General features: G+C 38.9%; 1 protein-coding gene and 1 non-coding gene across 2 annotated transcripts in view; both read left to right on the top strand.

Annotated features, from left to right (window-relative positions):
• The window catches only part of uimc1 (ubiquitin interaction motif containing 1), a 30,393-nt gene extending 10,873 nt beyond the window's left edge, over nt 1-19,520 (top strand). The window contains exons 8-22 of the mRNA XM_062433276.1: nt 220-283; nt 377-483; nt 913-1,040; nt 2,081-2,315; nt 3,941-4,045; nt 5,459-5,517; nt 7,998-8,191; nt 11,044-11,108; nt 12,433-12,538; nt 13,232-13,516; nt 14,419-14,491; nt 14,661-14,763; nt 15,469-15,517; nt 16,902-16,935; nt 18,127-19,520. Coding sequence (XP_062289260.1) covers nt 220-283; nt 377-483; nt 913-1,040; nt 2,081-2,315; nt 3,941-4,045; nt 5,459-5,517; nt 7,998-8,191; nt 11,044-11,108; nt 12,433-12,538; nt 13,232-13,516; nt 14,419-14,491; nt 14,661-14,763; nt 15,469-15,517; nt 16,902-16,935; nt 18,127-18,328 — 1,809 coding nt within the window. The 3' untranslated portion in view covers nt 18,329-19,520. The remainder of the gene's footprint in view (nt 1-219; nt 284-376; nt 484-912; nt 1,041-2,080; nt 2,316-3,940; nt 4,046-5,458; nt 5,518-7,997; nt 8,192-11,043; nt 11,109-12,432; nt 12,539-13,231; nt 13,517-14,418; nt 14,492-14,660; nt 14,764-15,468; nt 15,518-16,901; nt 16,936-18,126) is intronic.
• On the top strand, nt 6,024-6,157 carry LOC133994627 (small nucleolar RNA SNORA11). Its single transcript, XR_009927123.1, has one exon. It is a non-coding gene; the product is annotated as a small nucleolar RNA SNORA11 (small nucleolar RNA).
• Nucleotides 19,521-22,681: the final 3,161 nt, after the last annotated feature.

Genomic DNA, 22,681 nt, shown 5'->3' with positions numbered 1-22,681 from the left:
TCTCTCCAGATAGCCACCCTGCCTTTTGGCTTTATGTAGAATATTCCATAATAAATTAAATAATAAAATGATTGTTCAGCCCGACTGTCTGACCAGCAGAAAGAATAGTGAGTTATAGTTTGCAGCTTTTTGTTTGAGACTTCTTGCAGTATTTCCTCGTCTTTTCTTAATTTCCTTTTTTAAATTTTTTTATGTTTTCTTCCTGCTTTTTAAACGTAGGACAGAAAGACAGATCTTAATCCAGACGGCAGATCTAAGGAGAGCAGCGTGCCGATCCAGTCAGGTGAAGTTAAAACATCACATCAGGAAGTCGTCGGCTGAGAGGAGACGTTCATCTTTGACTGATGATGTTTTATTTTATTTTATTTTATTTTAGATGCAGACAAGCTGAAAGAAACATCTGCAGACTGGAACTGTGCAGCTGAGTCTGAGCTGACCAGTGACATGACGCTGCACTGGTCTGAAGAGGACGACGATGTGACGGTAATGATGATTATTAATCATTTTTATTAGTGTTGCACTTTTCAAGCTTTGAGCATAAACTGCTGCTCAGATTAAAGAATGACTGCAGATGTAAAAACAGTAAAAAGCACAGCCAAAACAGCATAAAAGTATCTGAAAGGTAAAACTAAGTCTAATGCTAGTTGTAAGAAGGTGAGGTTTTGGCCTTTTTAGTAGAGCTCACTCACTCACTCAATTCCTGATATCAGATCAATTAATTTTTGGGTTGAGGCTTTAATGGGATTTAAAACATCACCTGATTCATTCTGTAAGTGACACATAATACTTAAAATACCTTCAATCATCCAGCTATTGTTATCTTTTCATTTACAGTCAAATAAATGTGTTACATCACATTTTAAAGCAGTGTGTTTTTAAATCATTTCCATGCCGTCTTCTCTGTGGTTGCAGCCGGTCGGCTCTCCCAGTCCGGTCTTCCCAGAGGAGAGACTCGTTCACCAGGCAGACGACCAACCGGCCGCCTCCATGAACCACGTTACGACTGCAGCTTCACCAGGGACCAACGGACCCAACCGAGGGTCAGAGTTTAAATTATTATACTTACATCAACAAGCTCAAAGCAGGACGTTGAACCTCCACATGTTCTGAAGCTGCCAGGTTCTTGTCCCCTACTGGCAAGAAATACAGTATTATTCCTCTCAGATGTGACACTATTTACTGTACATGGGTGATATCCAGTTAGATAGATGGAGTAATAACGACAAGAAGAACTATTGAAGAGTGGATAGAAGTAATACATAACATTTATATTATGGAGCGATTATGTCATTTACTCTCAGGTTCCAAAAAGAAAGATTTTACCTGATTTGGACCAAGTGGAACGAGTGCATGAAACCAGTTAGATCAGATTTTAATTGACTTGACAAGATTAACGGATTTATGCATTAGTCATGATAGGAAATGTAGGTATGGACATCAATAAGAAACAATGTATAAGTAAGTTTCTGTTTGATCTTGTTTTATGTTTGCATGAATGTAGATATACATGTATAGAAGTCTGGTGGAGTAAACAGCTTCCCATGTTTGACTAAATATGAGTTAACTATGCCCTATTGTTTCCAAAAAGAAAAGAAAAAACTTTGGAAAGGCAACATTTGGATAATTGAAGAATGTAAAGTCTCAAAAATATGTTTGGTGACGTTATCAGAAGTACAGCTACAACTGTGTGAGACGATATGTAAGAATGTACTTGCCAAAATAAAATAAACATTTTAAAAAGGAAAATGTTTAGGGGGGAATTAACAGAAAACTACATAAAAATGTATCTTATAATCTATAAATTATTATTTTAGCAATCAAAAAGCCAAACTTTCTCTGGTTTCAGCTTTTTAAATTAGACGATTTGCTGCTTTTTTCTGTTTTATATCATTGTAATTTGAATCAAGGCTGAAAAAATAACTATGTTGGCAATTATTTTAAGAAAGAGCTAAACCTGTACTTCAGACGAAATGTAGTTCCTTCTCTGATTGACTGAATGTACAATGAACTACAAATATGGCTGAAAAACAGAAATAAGTAAGTTGTATCTAATCTTCCTCTTCTCCTCTTATTCCTGCAGGAGTGTCGATGATCAGAACAGCTCGAACAAACGCATCTCACTCAGACCTTCTACCTCTACTTCTTCTTCTACGTCTACGCAACCGCAGCCGTTCTCCACCACAGAGCAAGAACCACAGCAGCCAATCAGCAGCCAGGGAGGCGAAGGTAGAGGCGCAGCAGGCGGGTCGACGGTTCACTACTACTGGGGGATTCCCTTCTGTCCGCGAGGCCTCGACCCCGACTCATACACACAGGTCAGCATCTGTTTATTATTAATAAGGAATCTGCTCGTGGTTCATTCTTAAGATAATTATTGAGCAAAAATGCCATAATTCTCTAGTTTCAGCCTCTTAAATATGAGGATTTTCTGCTTTTCTGTGTTTTTGTATAAGCAAAAAATATAAGCACAACTTTTGTTTTTGCTCCATTTTTCATGAGCTGAACTCAAAGATCTAAAACATTGTCTTTATACATTTATACATACTATTTCTCTCAAATATTGTTCACAAATCTGTCTAAATGTGTGTTAGTGAGCACTTCTCCTCTGCAGAGATAATCCATCCCACCTCACAGGTGTGGCATATCAACATGCTGATTAGACAGCAGGAATATAGCACAGGTGTGTGTTAGGCTGGCAGCAATAACAACACTCTGAAATGTGCAGTTTGGCTTTATTGAGGAGGTCGGAGGGGGGGTCAGAAAACCAGTCAGTATCTGGTGTGACCACCATTTGCCTAGTCCTAACCCTACTAACCCATCTCCTTCACATAGAGTTGATCAGGTTGATAGTGGCCTGTGAATGTTGGTCCACTCCTCTTCAATGGCTGTGTGAAGTTGCTGGATATTGTTAACAGGCCACAATCAACAACCTGATCAACTCTATGCAAAGGAGATGGGTTAGCAGGGTTAGCAGGGTTATCCCCCCCCTCCGACCTCCTCAATAAAGCCAAACTGCACATTTCAGAGTGTTGTTATTGCTGCCAGTCTAACACACACCTGTGCAGTATTCATGCTGTCTAATCAGCATGTTGATATGTCACACCTGTGAGGTGGGATGATTATCTCTGCAGAGGAGAAGTGCTCACTAACTAATATTTGAGAGAAATAGGTCTTTTGTGTATATAGACAATGTTTCAGCTCATGAAAAATGGGGCAAAAACAAAAGTTTTGCGTTTATATTTTTGTTCAGTGTATATAATTGTGAATTAAAGACAGACATTTTTCAGGTGTTTTGTAGATTTAAAAAGTCTTTGCTCACCTGAATGTGACAGGTACAAAAAAACCTGGTTTGTTACTTTTTTTAAGGGTTAATTCAGGTACTTGGTTTATAGATTTGGGGGATTTTGAGCTCAATATATTAAAAAAACAACCTTAAATTAGACTCCTTATTCTTATTTTATTACCAATATTTAATTATTCTTATTCCTTTTTAAATAGTGTGATGAAATATATCTGCATTTATATTTATCCTTAAGTTACATTATTATATTCAGAGCAGTGCTGCTTTGCTCTTTTAAATCATCTAAATGATGTTTAAGTCTTTCGGCCCTTCATTTTTTCTATTTTTGAGTCTTTATCTGGATTTTATGTATAAAAACATTGTAAGATATATATAATGAATTTGCATTTGCATGATGTGTAGCTGTTGTGATACTAAATCATATAAAAGTCAAACATGCAGAGATGTAATAACCAGTAAATATTCCAGCAGTTCTCATTTGTATTCGCTGTTTTATAGACTAATAGATTAAATAAGAATTAAAGTAGATGGAGTTACTGATCATGGGACTCCTATTGTCCATTCGTCTTTCACCAAGCATGTAAATAAGACCAACAGTAGAAATGTAGGAAATATAACATCTAACGTCTCATTCATCAGGTGATCCTGGCTCAGATGGAAGTGTATGAGAAGAGTCTGAAGGAGGCTCAGAGGAGTCTGCTGAGGAAAGCTGAGTGGGGAGACCCAATCCTGCCGGAGCCAGAGGTACCACGATAATCTGAGTCTGTTTATACCTGATCCACAATGATCTGAGTAGTTTAACAGCCTCTTTTTTCTTTTTTCCCCTTTAAATTAAACATGACACTCTTCCTCAGTCTTTTACTTTGAATCAAAATATATGACAACCGTACCCATTCATATACACAAATAAAATGATGCCCAGGACAGAGTAGTTATTTACATTCTACCATGCATTTTGACCAGTTAAACTAACAGAGTTTAACATGTTACCAGTGTAGCAAATATATAGTGAAATTTAAAAAAAAACATTTCAACTTCTGTAGCTTTGAACTAGGGTTGTACTAGATGTACATGTCAGATAGTCTGACCTACCCTAATTGGTTTTCTGTACTCTATCCAGTTTTCCCAAATTCTTTTAAATCTTTCCACTTCCAGTCTCAAAGAGAAAGTTAACTTTTCCATCACATATATATATTGTGTATTACTCAAACCAGTCCTCAACCTTAGTTACCAAATTGACCCCGTCTGTTTTGACTGTTCCTTCTTTCCTTCCCTCCTTCCTCCCTCCCTCCTTCTCTCTTTCCTTCCTCCCTCCCTCCTTCTCTCTTTCCTTCCTCCCTGCCTCCTTCTCTCCTTCCCTCCTTCCTTTCCTTCCTCCCTCCTTCTCTTTCTTTCCTCCCCCCTACCCTCTTCCCTTCCTTCTTTCTTGTCTTTCTTTCCTATGTCCTTCTTCTCTTCCTTCCTCCCTACCTTTCCCTCATTCTACATCCATTTTCTGGTATTCGCTTTTTTGCTTGCAATCAACGTCATTCTATAAATATGTTTGTCCCCAAATCTTGTAAAATCTATGTCCAGTTTCCCCAAGTATAAAACCTCAAATGTATGTGGAAGGTCTACCTCCAGTATTTTATCGATACACTTCTTAAGCTCCTGCCAGTAGCTGCCAACGGATGGACAACCCCAGAACACGTGGAAATGGTCCGCTTCATCAGCTCCACATAATCTCCAACACTTTATATCATGATACTTTGTCTGTGCTGGTTTAACAGCCTCTGATCCGATCACTAGTGGACAGCAGCACTAAATACAGGTGTAAAATACCTCCGAGACGCATCGTGATCCAATCATTCAAACCACTTACTGAGCTGGTCTGAGATGCATCTGACCTCATATCTATCGTAGTGTAAACGCTAATGTGTCCTGATGAGACCTCCAATAAGAAAATATGTCATCAGCTCATTAAACTTAAATCAGAAGAAGTTTCAATCTACAACATTTAACAGAAAGTGTCCGTATAAATGTTTGTGCACGCTCTACTGACGATGTGGTGAGATTATACCAAGATCTTGATATACATGTTCTATTGTTGCTGCTGTGAGTTCTTTCATGCCTTTTTAAATGAGTCATTTAACTAACAGGATTTTGTTCCTCTTCTAGAAACCACCGTCACCAGAGTCGCCTCCCGCTGAATCATCTCAACAGCTCGTCCCTCGAAGGTAAGAAACCCGCCAGAGTTTATAATCTGCTGTTTTTGCAACATTTTTAAGTTAAATAGTGTTTTTTAACCCTCCTGTTGTCCTCGAGTCAAGGGAAGAAGAAGGTAGAAGGAAGGAAAGGAGGAAGGGAGGGAGGAAGGAGGAGGGAGGAAGGGAGGTAGAAGGAAGGAAAGGAGGGAGAGAGGGAGGAAGGGGGAAGAGGGGGAGGAAGGAAGGAAAAGTAAGGAGGGAAGGAATAAGGGAGGAAGTATCGAAGGACAGGAAAGAAGGAAGGAAGGAAAGGATGGAGGAAGGAAATGGAAGGAAGGGGGAAGAGAGGGAGGAAGGAAAAGTAAGGAGGGAAGGAATAAGGGAGGAAGTATCGAAGGACAGAGGAAAGAAGGAAGGAAGGTAGGAGGGAGGGAGGAAGGAAGGAACGGGGAGGGAAGGAATGGAGGAAGGAAGGAAGGGGGAGGAAAGAAGGAGGAAGGAAGGAAGGAAAAAGGACATTTTTAAAGATCCTTTTCCTGGTGTGATCAGAGCCAGAGTCTCTCAGACCATAGACTCAGGTTTATACCACACCACAGAGCAAACTGGAGAGTGCAAACCAGTACAGACCCAGTACAGCTGTAACTGGAACCAGCACTAAGTCTCCAAACATCTGCATCGTTCTTCATGTTACAATAGAAGCAAAAAGAGTGTTAATGTTGTTGTTTTTGTGTTTATTTGAGTGTTTTTATTACACTTATTTTGTGAGACTTCAGTTCAAGTCAGTGAGTCTGATTGGATGTTTAAAGTCTTGTTTTCCTACCTTAACCCTCCTGTTGTCCTCGAGGGAAGGGAGGGAGGAAAGGAAGGAAGGTAGGAAGGCAGAAGGAAGGAAAGAGAGAGGAGGTAGGAAGGACAGACGGAAGGAAAGAACAGTCAAAACAGACAAGTTGAATTATTTGGTGCAAAGTTTTTATGGTTACACCACTTAGACATTTTTGCCATAATCCTCTAATATATTCTCTCAAAATGGATTAAAAGCAGAAATTTGATGCTGGAAGTTATTCATATGTTTATTTTCACATTTTAACCCTTTAAATTTGACTAAACCTCATTGACCCAAATATACACCAATCTGTATTAACTGCAGTACCGTGTTTCTACCACTAGGTGTCACCAGTTACTTGAACTACATACCTCCCTAAATTTAAATTACTAGTTAATTTTTTAGGTTAAATTTGAAGCAGCAGGCCAGAATCATATATTTTACTTCATCTTGATGATCAAACTCATTCAATCATCTATTTGAACCACTGAGCTGGAACCAAATTAAATCTACTTTAAACTGGATTTACACTGACGCTGTTATTGGATAGTTGGTCTGATTCGCCGTGGGGCGGCTGTGGCTCAGGAGGTAGAGCGGTCATCCTCCAATTGGAAGATTGGTGGTTCGATTCCCAGCTCCTCCAGTCTACATGTCGATGTGTCCTTGGGCAAGACACTTAACCCCTAATTGCTCCCGTTGCTGTGCCAACGGTGTATGAATGCGAGTGAATGGTTAGCTCCCTTCTGATGTGCAGGTTTGCACCCTGCGTGGTAGCTGCCTGCCATCAGTGTATGAATGTGTGTGAATGGGGTGAATGAGTTGTAGTGTAAAGCGCTTTGAGTGGTCGAAAAGACTAGAAAGGCGCTATATAAGTACAGTCCATTTACCATTTACCATTCTGACTCGGATAGCTGGATTAGGTTTAGGAGACAATGTGCTGATCTGGTATTGGATAAGATTTATATTTTAATAAATGATGATTCAGTTGATTTATATGTATGTATTTATTTGTTACAAGTTGTTTCACAAAGTTAGGAAAGCAGCACTTAAGCCTGATTTTGCTTCACACTTAAAATAATAATCAATTAGTCTCTACACATCATCAGTCATTAATAAACATTTAATTAATCCTTATTCTAGTTATTTATCACTATTTTAAAGGTCTAGGAGAACTTTGTTTTATAGAATATGATTAATAAGCATCGTGTTTGAATGGTTGAATTTAGATTTTTGTAATGAACACTGGTTAAATTTGGGAAGGAAGGAGGAAGGGAGGTAGAAGGAAGGAAAGGAGGGAGGGAGGAAGGAAGAAAAGGAGGGAGGGAGGTGGAAGGAAAAGAGGAAGGAAGGGAGGAAGGTAATGGGGAGGAAAGAAAGAGGAGGGAGGAAGGACAGAAGGAAGGAAGAAAGGCGGATGGAGGAAGGAATGCAGGGAAGAAGGAGGAAGGAAAGAAAGAGAAGGAAGGATAGATAGATAGAAACTTTATTGATCCCCTTGGGGATGGAGGAAGGGAGTAAAGATGGAGGGAGGAAAGTGAAGGATAGACGGAAGGAAGGGAGGAAAGAAGGAACGGTCAAAACAGACGGGGTCAATTTGATCCGAGAGGACGACACAAAGCTTATATTAGATGTTTCAGGTTTGTTGCTGTTAAACATCTTCTGATCTGTTTTAACACATTTTTTCCAGGCGATGTCTCCGACTGAGAAACAGAAAATTCAACGCGGCAGCCGACTCTCCTCCAGGCGGGACAGCAGAGGAGGAAGAGGACGAGAAGAAAGAAGAGGAACGAGGGAAAAGAGGAGAAGAAGAGGAAGAAGAGAGGAATGAAAGACAAGAAGGAGGAGGACCGGTGGATACTGATGACTGCGAGGTTTGTCCAGGTACTGAAGCGTCTTTTTAAAGATCCTTTTCCTGGTGTGATCAGAGCCGGTGTCTCTCAGACCATAGACTCAGGTTTATACCACACCACAGAACAAACTGGAGAGTGCAAACCAGTACAGATCCAGTACAGCTGTAACTGGAACCAGCACTAAGTTTCCAAACATCTGCATCATTCTTTGTTTCAATAGAAGCGTTTTCACTTTAATATCAGCAGGAAAAGAGTGTTAATGTTGTTGTTTTGGGTATTTTGTTTTTATCACACTTTCTTATTTTGTGAGACTTCAGTTCAAGTTCAGTGAGTCTGATTGGATGTTTCAAGTCTTATGTTTTCCTACCTTAACCTTCCTGTTGTCCTCGAGTCAAGGGAGGAAAGGAAGGAGGGAGGAAAGGTAGGAGGGAGGGCGGTAGAAACGGAAAGGGAGGAAGGAAGGACACAGGAAAGAAGGGAGGAATGTAGGGGGGAGGAAAGAAGGAAGGTAGGAGGGAGGGAGGTAGAAAGGGGAAGGAAGGACAGAGGAAGGTAGGGGAAGGAAAGAAGGAAGATAGGAGGGAGGAAAGAAGGAAGGTAGGAGGGAGGAAAGAAGGAAGGAAGGAGGAAGGAAGGACAGAGGAAGGAAGGTAGGAGGGAGGAAAGAAGGAAGGTAGGGAGGAGAGAAGGAAGGGAGAGAAGAAGGAAGGGAGAGAAGGAAGGAGGGAGGAAAGAAGGAAGGAGGGAGGAAAGAAGGAACAGTAAAAACAGACGGTCAATTTGACTGGACGGGAGGACGACATGAAGGTTAAGAATAATTCCAATTTGACTTATGAGCTTATTAAATCTGCATTATCAGCACATATCAGACTCGTTGTGGGCTAGTAGGAGGCCGACTAACCTACTAGTAGTGTTGTTGTTTTAAATCCGCCACTACTAAACCAGGTTTTATGTTTCCTTTTATTTAGATAGCTCCAGTTTAAGGCTCCTCTTTTGGTTGTTTCATGCTTTGAGCAGCAACTACCAGCCCTTTTACTTTCGGTAATTGTGTTTTATCAGTTTATCACTGTTGTCTAACTTCCTGCTAATAAATACTTCTTTAACCCATAACATCTGGTGTTATGTTGCTTCCCTTTCCCCTAGCGAGCTGGGTTATATCAGTCAGTATCAGGGTGAAAACATCAACATGTATTTCCTATAAAAAATAGTTTGGAAGTCGTGCAGAGTGACACCAAAAAAAAATGAAAATTTGTGCACATGGACACAAATCAATAGATTTAAATTTTGTGACTATTTCACGAAATGCTGTGAGACTGGGTGAGCCTCACTAGTAGGTTAGTAGCCTCCTATTAGCTCACATCTATGGGACTGATGTATGCTGTTAAAGCTCATTTAATAGGTTAACAGTCAAATCAGGTGGTATAACTTGTAATTTTACTTTCATGTTTGTATGTAGAGCTGCGTATGTTAATGATTATTACGTTGAGTAGTAGGGATGCTCGATATTGACTTTTCTGCCGATATTACGATACCGATATCACCCGATACCGATATTTGCAGGCTTTTTACACCAAAACATATCTGCTATTGTTGAATTAACACATTATGCCTAATTTTATTGTGATGCTCCACTGGATGCAAACATAAATGCAACATGGCTTTCTACATGTAAACACTGTCTGTGCAAAATAAGTAAACAACTTCAACTTAAGTTATGGAAAAAAGTGCCAACATGGCACTGCCATATTTATTATGCTGCTTTGCAGTCGTTGCAAATTACAAATTTACTATCCGTAGGACATACTTGGAAATTGTTTCAAACCACAGACCTAAGCCCCGTTTCTTTAGGCGGGACCTTTTTTATAGGAGCGTCCTCTCAGCTGTTGTGTCTCCAGCAGAGTAGGACCCAGATAGGACCCAGATAGGACCCACCCATAGACTGTATATAAGAAATGGATGTAACATCTGTGACGTCACCCATTGGTTTGTGGACTGCTGCTCGGAGGCCATTAGTATCGTATCTGAGCAGCGCCATCTTGAACATTTCCGGTGCATGCTGGGAAAAATAAAAACAGGGATTCTACTTATATGGGCATCAGGAGGAGCATGAGGCGCCCTCCTGAACCTGTGAACCAATCAACCTGTCAATCACAACGTAGCCACGCCCTAATGCATACCCTGCTTTATCGTCACATATAAAATCAGGGAGGCCAAAATGTCCCAAATGAACATCATACTGCATTGAAGAAGGCTTTAAACTAGCGATTGAGACCATAAACACATTTTGAAAACGTTTACTGAGGTTAGAAATCAAGTGAGAAGTTGGTGAATTCTCCATTGACTTGTATAGAGACGGAAGTCCTTTTGACACCAAACTGGTCGCCCCCTGGTGGCCTTTTGATAGAATGCAGTTTTAAGTTACTTCCGCGTTGGTCTCATTTCAGAGGACCGGAACTCCCCACCTGGACCCACCGGACTCTGACGGTGACGTCACAGTGAAATGACAATGAGGAGGTCAAGCTCGTTTGTGTGTTCGTGTTCATGGCGGTGGACGCTATGAACTTGTAGCTTCGGTTAGCAACGGTTAGAGACCCACGAGTCTAGCGTGTTGTTGTTGTTAAACGTCATGAAGCGCGCGCCGGTTAACGTCCCATGCTGCGTTCAGGCAGGCTCGGAAATTCTGTAGTCTACAGAACAAACGTCGGTTATACGAACCTAATACCGATACTTCCCGGTATTACATTTTTAAGAAAATATATCGGTCTTTAATATCAGACATCCCTATTGAATATAATATTTAAGATCTCAGTGGTAAAATATTGTACTGTATGTCGAATTGAAGCCTTCTGATTGGCTGCTGCTTGTTTGTTTTGTTTACGTCAGAGACGCAACTGAGCGACAACGACAGCACACAAGATCTGATGATCGCCGCCAACGACAGAGCAGAGGTGAGAATTATGTTATTTAAATGTATTTAGGTTTTTAAATAATGACACATTTGGGATATAAAGAAAGAAAATGAAAAAGGGAAAATTACTCTAACCAACATAAAGACCCTCTACAGGCTGACATGTTTTAACAATCCCTTCCAGACATTAAAACCCTTAAAAGATCGTCTTCTCCTTTATTGATGTAAAAAAATATATATATTTCTAAAGTGTTCAGATGTCTCCTCTTTCACTGTAAAGTCCATTCACCACTTCTATAAGTTGACATTTCCACTATTTTTTATTTTTTTTACCAAAAGTAAGACTGAATGCTCCTGAAAATGTCAAATGGTGTAACCACAAAAGAATGATAAATATTACATATTTTATCCACCAAGAAAGAAGTAGGAGGGAAGGAAGGAAGGAAGGAAGGAAAAAGTAGTAGGAGGAAAAAGAAACAAAGAAGTAGAAGAAAGGAAGAGAAAGAACAAGACGTTGGAGAAGGAAAGAAAAAGCGTAGGAAGAAGAGAAGGAAAGAAAGAACGGAAAGAAGAGGAGGAAGAAGAGAAAGAACAAGACGGAGAAGGAAAAAAGCAGAGGAAGAAGAGAGAAATAACTAAAAGTACGAGGAAAGAAAGAAAGAGAGAAAAAGGAGAAAGAAAGAACTAGAAGTTGGAGGTGAGAGAAAGAAAGAGCCTGTTCCTGATCTCCATGGTTACCAGTGTAAATGTAATATTTAGAACAATTGTATTCCATTACCTTTATTTAATATAAAGTTATAATGTAAGATCATGCCAAACTAGTTGATATGGTGTTTTATTGACAATTTACTGTTTTTAAGCAAGTTGAATTATTTGGTACAAAGTTTTTATGGTTACACCACTTAGACATTTTTACCATAATCCTCTAATATATTCTCTCAAAATGGATTAAAAGCAGAAATTTGATGCTGGGTCCACAAAAAAAGAATGTGTGCAAGTTATTCATACGTTTATTTTCACATTTTAACCCTTTAAATTTAAACTAAACCACATGGACACACAAAAAAAAACGTAATATATATTGTGTATATACAGTGATCGACAACCTGAGACGTTTTCTTGCCTCCAGCTGACAGTCAGAACACACGACTAGACACCGAACACGTGATCTTGCTTGTTAATATAAACAGACTGACTTCATTGATCCGTCACATTAAACACATCTACAGTTTCACTCTCTCTACTCCTCTTCTTCTCTTTTTGTTTTGACAACACCATCGACCCGGTTTGGATTTCAGTCCGACTGTAGAAACAGAATCTTGATATAAAAATGTCGCCTCACGTTTGATCGTATTTCTGCACAGCTGCAACCGAAAAGTCCCGAGAAGCCCGAAGTCGAGGTGATTCTCCAAGTCGATTCTCCAGCCGGGGACGAGACGCAGGGAGAGAAGGAGATGATGGAGGTGGATGGTAAGACTTCATTAACCCTCCTGAGTCGAGGAAGGAAGGGAGGAAGGAGGGAAGGAAAGGAGGAAAGAAGGAAGGTTGGAGGGAGGGAGGGAGGAAGGAAGGAAAGAAGGACGGACGGACAGAGCAAAGAAAGGAGGAAGGTAGGGAGGGAAGGAGGAAAGAAAGAGAAGGGAGGGTGGAAAGAAGGAAGGAAGGAAAGGAGAGAGGGAGGAAGGAAGGACAGAAGGAAGGAAGAGAGGGGGATGGAGGAAGGGAGGAAGGAAAAGAGAGGGGGAGGAAGGACCGAAGGGAGGAAGGAAGGAAAGAAGGACAGAGCAAAGAAAGGAGGAAGGTAGGAGGGAAGGAGGAAAGAAAGAGGAGGGGGGGAGGAAGGTAGGAAAAGGACGGAAGGAAGGGAGGAAAGAAAGAGAGGGAGGGTGGAAAGAAGGAAGAAAGGGGATGTAGGAAGGAAATGAGAGAGGGAGGAAGGAAGGACAGAAGGAAGGAAGAGGGGGATGGAAGAAGGAAGGGAGGAAAGAGGGAGGAAGGACAGACAATAGGAAGGAAGGGAGGAAAGAGGGAGGAAGGACAGGCAATAGGAAGGAAGGGAGGGAAGAAGGAACAGTCAAAACAGACGGGAGGACGACAGGAAGGATAATAAAACGTAAATCCTTTTAATTTAAATAAATAAATCTAAAGTGTTTCTGTCTGCAGCTCCAGCCGTAACGGAGCCGGAGGGAAACAATCCCGTCAGCAGCCAAAAGGAAACAAAGGAAGAGGAGGAAGAAAAGGAGGAGAGAGTTGATCCAGATGTGGAGGAGATAAAAGACAGACGGCTTCAGAGGTCTGACTCTCCTGAGCTGGAGCTGCTGGTCGTCCCTCAGAGCGCCGAGAACAACGTGGACTGTCCCATCTGTCAGAGATCCTTCTCCGTCACGGACATCGAGTGGCACGCGGCTTACTGCGACGGAGAGGAGAGAGCCGAGGCCGAGTCCAGAGGTGGGATAACTTCTCTTTACTTAAATACCAAACAGCTGTAAACTGATAAGGACATCTTTCTTCTTTTTTTGTCATTTTAATCTCAATTTTTCAATCAATTCAATCTTGATTATCAGCTAGTTAATGCAGCTGGTGAAGTTAATGAGACAGAACAAGTGACAACATGAAGAAAAAGAATTAAAAACGAATTAAAAGACAATAATTTAGACCGATGCACACAAGAGAAAATAAGAGATTAATAAATGTTTAGAAAATGTAAGTAAAATAAGAGAAAAGAAAAAAAGAGGGGAGGGTTTATTAAAAGTTGGAGTAAAAAGATTAAAAAGGCAAAAGTAAAATAAGAGTTTAACCCGTCCTGAAGAAGGAAGGAAAGGAGGGAGGGAGGGGAGGGTAGGGAAGGAAGGGGAGGAAAGGAAAGAAGGAAGGTAGGAGGAAGGGAGGAAGGAAAGGACAGCAAAGAAGGGGGGGAAGAAAGAGGGAGGGAAGGAGGAAAGAAGGACAGAAGGAAGGAAAGAAAGGAGGGAGGTAAGAAAGAAGGACAGAAGGAAGGAAAGGAAGGAGGGAGGGAGGAAAGAAGGACAGAAGGAAGGAAAGGAAGGAGGGAGGGGAGGGTGGGGAAGGAAGGGAAGGAAAGGAAAGAAGGAAGGTAGGAGGAAGGGAGGAAGGAAAGGACAGCGTAAAGAAGGGGGGGAAAGAAAGAGGGAGGAAAGAAAGAGGAGGAAAGAAGGACAGAAGGAAGGAAAGGAAGGAGGGAGGGAGGAAAGGACGACAGAAGGAAGGAAAGGAGGGAGGGAGGATAGAAGGATGAGAGGTTGTTGAGCACTTGAAACGTTGTTGCTCTTCACTCTGAACTGACATGAAATCTCCTCTGTGATGTTTAAATCGACTCTCCTCCTCTTTAGTGTCTTTGAAGCCACGAAGGAAGAGAACAAGGAAAGCTACTGAAGAGCCGACCGACCGCTCCGACGCTGCCAGGTGAGTGTGTAGATGTGTGTCTGTGAGTGTGTGTCTCTGTCTCTGTCCGTGTGTGTCTCTGTGTGTGTGTGTGTGTGTGTGTGTGTGTGTGTGTGTGTGTGTGTGAGAGCTGTCAGGTGTAACAGCAGCAGCTCCGTGTTTGACTCATATTTATATTTATTCTCTGCAGGAGTCAAGAGAAATGTTTCATCTGTCATAAAGCCGTTCCTCTGAGAGAGTACAGCCGACACACGGAGCTGTGCATCCAGCAGCAGGCGACGAAGAGCACAGGGGTAAACACTGTTACACACTACTACACACAAAGCTACACACAGAGCTACACACACAACTACACACTAAACTACACACGGAGCTGTGCATCCAGCAGCAGGCGACAAAGACTGCAGGGGTAAACCTGGTTATACACTACTACACACACAAAGCTACACACTCAGCTACACAACACTAACTAAACCTTGTTACACACTCAGCTACACACTCAACTACACACTCAGCTACATAACACTAACTAAACCTTGTTACACACTCAACTACACACTCAGCTACACACTCAGCTACACACTCAGCTACACACTCTGTTACACACTCAGCTACATACTCAGCTACACAACACTAACTAAACCTTGTTACACACTCAACTACACACTCAGCTACACACTCAACTACACAACACTAAGTAAACCTGGTTACACAAAGCTACACACTCAGCTACACACTCAACTACACAACACTAAGTAAACCTGGTTACACAAAGCTACACACTCAGCTACATAACACTAACTAAACCTTGTTACACACTCAACTACACACTCAGCTACACACTCAACTACACACTCAACTACACACTCAACTACACACTCAACTACACACTCAACTACACACTCAGCTATCCTGAAACCAGAGGGAGAATCTTCGTTAGCTAACGCTCACTAAACGTGATTTTTCTGCCTTTTCTTTAATCTTTTGTTTCCGTTCAGAAGGGAAACCTGCTGTCGGCTCTGCAGCACACAGAGAGCCGAGATTCAGGTGAGACTAAAAAAACAGCGTGAATATAAGAGCCGCAACGATTAATCAATTAATCGACTGTCGGAATATTAATCAGCAGCTATTATAATAATTGAATAATTGTTTTAGACATATGGGGACGTTATATTTATAATTAATTCTGCTTAACTTTAACTTGATATCCTCGTTCATTCACATTGTGTTTTGCCCCCTAGTGGTAGAAAAAGCACATTACAGTGTTAAAATACATGTAAAAAACAGATGTTAGGCTTCTTGTCCGAGTCATTCAATAGATAAAAGTTGATCAGGTACAAAACTACATTAAATTTCATGGTTTAAGTTTAATAACGTTTATAGTTTGATAAATATTTGCTAAACTAATTTTTAGCAATAACGAGTTACGACATCGCCGCTAAAGAGGAAGTTCTCGTTTGAGGATGTTGGGACATCAATTCATGCAAAATGAAATGTAAATGTTAAGAAATAAATAGTTTTATACACTGATGAATTAATTGTGTTAATACAGTAAAGACGATGTTTTAGTTTTTGTATTTATCAGGTCCGACTAATCCCCAAAATATCTCGGAGAAATTAAAAATCCATTAAAAACAATATCTCAGGTCTCAGGATGTTAGAGTTTATTTACTGTTGAATGCTAAATGCTAATCTGTCCATATTTTGGATTTATTTAATTGAGTTAATTGTTTGATCTATAAAACATCTGAACGTTGTAAAAAATGCAGTTTCCTAAAATACAAAGTGACATCTTGTGTGATTTAAGATTTTTAATTTACTGTCACATAAATTGAGATTTTAAAATCAATGAGAATCAACTTTAAAATCCTCCTCACCACCTACAAGGCCCTCAACAACTTAGCCCCCCCCCCCCCCTACCTTGCTGACCTCCTTCATCACCACGCCCCCTCCCGATCCCTCAGGTCCGTCTCTGCCAACCTGCTACAAGTCCCCCGGACTAAGTGCCCCCCCCCCCCCCCTATGGAATTCACTCCCCCCTCACATCAAAATCTCCCCAACCCTCTCCTCTTTCAAATCTGCACTAAAAACACACCTTTTCATACTAGCCTTCAACTCCTAGCTCCCACTGGACTCGTCATGTTTTAACCTTTGTTTTTGTCGTCTTTTGTTTGTTTGTTTTTTTAACCTTTTATAACTTATAAACATTTGTTTCATAGCTTTAAATAGGGAAATAGGGAAATTGTAAAGCGTCTTTGAGCACCGCATAAAGCGCTATATAAGTTTGATTTATTATTATTATTATTATTATTAAAACAAGCAGAAACTCTTCATGCATGAATGCTGCTGAAGGATTAAATATGATGTGTTATACTGACATGTTGTTGTTGTTGTTGTTGTTGTTGTTGTTGTTGTTGTTGTTGTTGTTCAGAGGCCGGTCCGTCTGGATCCAGGCTGCAGACCGGGTGAGTCAACAGCTTAAACTACTGATTCATATGTTTTATTATTGACTCCAAACTTCGACTACGTAAAGTCTTCAAGTCGACGGCACAATAATAAAATAAAACACAAATCACTTTAAATACTTCATTTAAACATTTCCCAACAAAGTGTGGATCATTGTTCTTTGTTTCAAATCATTGTAACTTAAATACTTTTGTGTTTTTTGGTTGGTTTTTATCTCATTTTATTGAGTTTTTAGTATAATCTGCATTACAAAATAATTGCACTTATTATAGTATATTATACAGTTTATAAAGTAAAGATGAAGAACAACAATACAGCAAAGCATGAAAAGAAAGATGTAACAGAACAGAAAGAAGAGAAAATGGAAAGACGGCAACAACAAAAAGAAGGGAGAAAATAAGTAAATGTAAAGTTATTCACATGTCAAATAAACAGTATAATCCACATTTTAAGCTTTTTAAACCACCAAAATACATTATACTAACATTCTTGGATGTTTATTTCTTGTATATTATACACACTTCATGGTGAATCGATAATGAAAGCAGTCATTAATCAATCTGTTGTTTTATTTTATGCATTAATGATTAAAATAAATGTCATAAAGTAAATGAAAAATGCCAGAATTAGTGTTTAAGAGCTCAAACAGGCTCAGTTGATCCTTAAAATGTGTTAAAATATCTGTAATTGTAGAAATTAGTGTTAAATTTGATTTGAGCGTATTTGTTCTGTTGTTATTTTCTGATTATTTTATATTAACCAACCAATCAACTTATTAATTAAAGTGAAAAATAATCAGCAGTTTGAACTATAATGAGACTAATCATTAGTTACAGTCCTTTATAAATGACTTAAACGGTAAAATCCTGCATTTATGCATTATAAGTCTCACCAATGGTTTTATATTTACCTTGAAGAAGTATTAAAAAGGTCTTTAAGAGAATTACATTGTTTAATAAATTTGTTCTTAAATAAATCTGCAGATATTTTGTCAATGTGACGACTTTAAATCACTTAAAGTAAAAAAAAAACTGCAAAAATATTGAGTTTACATTAATGAAAAGTAGCAAATCTTCACATTTTAAAAGCTGCAATCGAAGAATATTTAATATTATTGCTCATTAAATTACTCTAAAAAGAGATGTCATGATTTTCAACATGCACCTTGTGATTTGTCACTTTTTTTTAAGAGATGTAATTGATCTGCGGGACGACGATGATGATGATGAGGAAGAGGAGGAAGGGAAGGAGGAAGGTGGAGGTACGGGACAACGGTTCAGGATCAGCGACTCTCCCATCAGATCCTTCACTCCCATCTCAGAAGCCGGCGGCTGCCTGATCAACTTCAGAAAGCAGCCGCCGGCCAAGAAGCCGAGCCAAAGACGAAGATGAGGAGGATGACGAGGAGGATGATGATGATAGGTTGAAGACTTTCTGCAAAATACTGGAAACCAGAGCCTTAAAAAACAAACTGAACTTGATGTCACATTTTGAATATTTCCATGCAGGTAAAAAACTAACAGGAAGAAACCGGATGATGCCACTAAATGTGTTTTCTGTATTTATGTTTCGGACTACCTCCTCGTGTTACTGTTACCTTTTTATTATTTAATCATTTGGCTCCATAAAAATACATCCATGTGTCTCCTCAAACTCTCCGAGAGCGTCGATCACATTCACACAAACAAGTTATTTCTTCTCTCAGCTCAAACATGCACCTTTAATCCAACACTTAGTGAACTAATATGAATATTTAGCATTAAATATTAACAATCAGCATTAAAAATGTCACACAAACATACTTAAGTTTTAATTTTTACATGCTTTAATGTTCTGAGTTGGTTTGTTTTAGTCATTTTTTAAAAATTAGTTCACGTGTTGCGTTCACTGACTGAAAAACGGAGTCGGAGTTTTGTGTACTGGATTAAAAGTGTTCCTGCTGCAGAGTTAGACGCAGTTTTACAAACAATAACAATAAAATAATTTATCATATCATCTTCAATAGACATCAGAATGAATTATTAACATTGTTTTGACATTTATTAAATAGTTGTTACTTAATATTTAGTATTCCAGCTTTATAAATCAGGAAAAAATGCAAATATTTTCTAGATTATTAACATCAAACAGCTCAAAGAGGAGCTAAAACCAAATATAAATGAACTAAAAGTCTGTTCAGCATAAATTACATAAATCAGAATTACAGAAACATATGAAATCTCCTTTTTCAGACATTAAAAAGTTATTTATTTCCTTTTATAAATACCAATTATTTGCACTTAAAGAGCAAAAAATGAATAAATAATTTCCCTTGAAGATGTGATGCCACTTTTCAGGCATTAAATCATCTATTTTTAGTTAAGTTGAGTTTGCTCAGTAATGTGGAAGGAAGTGTGATGAAATTAAAAAAGCACAAAACTTCCTCATTTAATGTCATCATGATTTAACATTGAAACAGTTCTGCTTTGTCCCACTGGCAGTGAACGCACTTGGTTGGTGAGTTTTTCTAAAAATCCTGCATGTCATTCTGGACCTGTTTTTTTTTTTTCTTTTTTAATGAGCATAAAAACTACACACTGGGAGGATGCACTGTACAATAAATAATAATAAAGATATTTCCTGTTAAGATGGAGATAAAATAGGTTTGTCTTTACTTCTCTTTTTCATTTTCCCGCCTTTTTTTCTCTCCTCAGATTATCAGCCTTGAATCGGCTTCATTTGTACTTTTTTTAATCCCAGGAACATCACGTCTCTGCATCGTTGCACAAAGACGTTCATTTTGTCACGTCCCTTTTGCAACAGGCGGCTGTGAGCACATCCTGGAGGTTTGTGTTTCCTGTGAGACGAAGCAACGTTTTGTAAAACTGTCACAATAAGTTTCATCAATCAGGACGAAAAACTGTTGAAACATCAACTTAGTACATTTACTCAAAGTACTGCAGTCTGAGGTACTTGTACTTTACTGTAGTACAGTTTGAGGTATTTGTACTTAACTGCAGTACAGTTTGAGGTACTTGTACTTAACTGCAGTACAGTTTGAGGTACTTGTACTTTACTGTAGTACAGTTTGAGGTACTTGTACTTTAGTTTGAGGTACTTGTACTTTACTGCAGTACACTTTGAGGTACTTGTACTTTAGTTTGAGGTACTTGTACTTTACTGTAGTACAGTTTGAGGTACTTGTACTTTACTGTAGTACAGTTTGAGGTACTTGTACTTTAGTTTGAGGTACTTGTACTTTACTGTAGTACAGTTTAAGGTACTTGTACTCTACTGTAGTACAGTTTGAGGTACTTCTACTTAACTGCAGTACAGTTTGAGGTACTTGTACTTAACTGCAGTACAGTTTGAGGTACTTGTACTGTATTCTAGTACAGTTTGAGGTACTTGTACTTAACTGCAGTACAGTTTGAGGTACTTGTACTGTATTCTAGTACAGTTTGAGGTACTTGTACTTAACTGCAGTACAGTTTGAGGTACTTGTACTTTACTGCAGTATAGTTTGAGGTACTTGTACTTTACTGTAGTACAGTTTGAGGTACTTGTACTTTACTGTAGTACAGTTTGAGGTACTTGTACTTTACTGTAGTACAGTTTGAGGTACTTGTACTTTACTGTAGTACAGTTTGAGGTACTTGTACTGTACTCTAGTACAGGTTGAGGTACTTTACTGTAGTATTTCCATGTGATGCTACTTTCTACATCTCAGAGGGAAATATTGTACTGCAGTACTTTTACCGTAATACTGCATACTACATCACTCATAATACTGCACTACTTTTACCGTAATACTGCATACTACATCACTCATAATACTGCAGTACTTTTACTGTAATACTGCATACTACATCGCTCATAATACTGCAGTACTTTTACTGTAATACTGCATACTACATCGCTCATAATACTGCAGTACTTTTACTGTAATACTGCATACTACATCACTCATAATACTGCAGTACTTTTACTGTAATACTGCATACTACATCGCTATAATACTGCAGTACTTTAACTGTAATACTGCATACTACATCGCTATAATACTGCAGTACTTTAACTGTAATACTGCATACTACATCACTCATAATACTGCAGTACTTTTACTGTAATACTGCATACTACATCGCTATAATACTGCAGTACTTTTACTGTAATACTGCATACTACATCGCTATAATACTGCAGTACTTTAACTGTAATACTGCATACTACATCACTCATAATACTGCAGTACTTTTACTGTAATACTGCATACTACATCACTATAATACTGCAGTACTTTTACTGTAATACTGCATACTACATCGCTCATAATACTGCAGTACTTTTACTGTAATACTGCATACTACATCACTCATAATACTGCAGTACTTTTACTGTAATACTGCATACTACATCACTCATAATACTGCAGTACTTTACTGTAATACTGCATACTACATCACTCATAATACTGCAGTACTTTTACTGTAATACTGCATACTACATCGCTATAATACTGCAGTACTTTAACTGTAATACTGCATACTACATCACTCATAATACTGCAGTACTTTTACTGTAATACTGCATACTACATCACTCATAATACTGCAGTACTTTTACTGTAATACTGCATACTACATCGCTCATAATACTGCAGTACTTTTACTGTAATACTGCATACTACATCACTCATAATACTGCAGTACTTTTACTGTAATACTGCATACTACATCGCTATAATACTGCAGTACTTTAACTGTAATACTGCATACTACATCACTCATAATACTGCAGTACTTTTACTGTAATACTGCATACTACATCACTCATAATACTGCAGTACTTTTACTGTAATACTGCATACTACATCACTATAATACTGCAGTACTTTACTGTAATACTGCATACTACATCGCTCATAATACTGCAGTACTTTTACTGTAATACTGCATACTACATCATCATAATACTGCAGTACTTTTACTGTAATACTGCATACTACATCGCTCATAATACTGCAGTACTTTTACTGTAATACTGCATACTACATCATCATAATACTGCAGTACTTTTACTGTAATACTGCATACTACATCACTATAATACTGCAGTACTTTTACTGTAGGAGGACTTTTATTTGTTGCTCTGATGGGAAACGTTGTGACTCTATCACGCTATGTTCTCTTCTCTCTTTCTTATCATAACTGGAGGAACGAGGCACAGCTGCAGGAATATAAATCCACCTACTTGTCCTTGGTTGTCTCTTAGTTTTGTCACATTGACTTTTATCTGCTTCCATCTGCTCCCTGAACTTCACATTTTGAAGCCTGAGCTGTACTGTTGTTAAAGTGCTTTTAACACAGATGTCTACAGATGTGATTTAATGGGTCAAATTAGTCCGAAAAGTCTCCAAACTGTTCTGTAGGTGCAAAGTGGAGCTCAGGTTAGATTTTGGATCAATTGAACACTTAATGATCCTTTAAATAAATGTGATTTTAAAGCTTCGGATGTTTGTAAAATACTTTGCAAACTGTGGGAGCATACCCTTTAAACATTGGTTTCAGCTCAGGTAAATACTTTATATAAGTACAGACAGAAAACATATATCTCTGATTTAAAAATGTTTATGACTTAAAGGGCGAGTTCACTTTTATTTAACTATGTCTTAAAACAACAGTCAGGAGCTCAAATGTTAAAAGAAGGAAAGAAGTAAGGGAGGGAAGGAAAGGAAGGAGGGGGGAAAGAAGGAAGGGAGGGACT

Source organism: Scomber scombrus, chromosome 14 (assembly GCF_963691925.1).
Source record: "Scomber scombrus chromosome 14, fScoSco1.1, whole genome shotgun sequence".
In the NCBI taxonomy this organism is placed as follows: Eukaryota; Metazoa; Chordata; class Actinopteri; order Scombriformes; family Scombridae; genus Scomber; species Scomber scombrus.
This window is presented reverse-complemented; position numbering and strand designations above follow the sequence as displayed.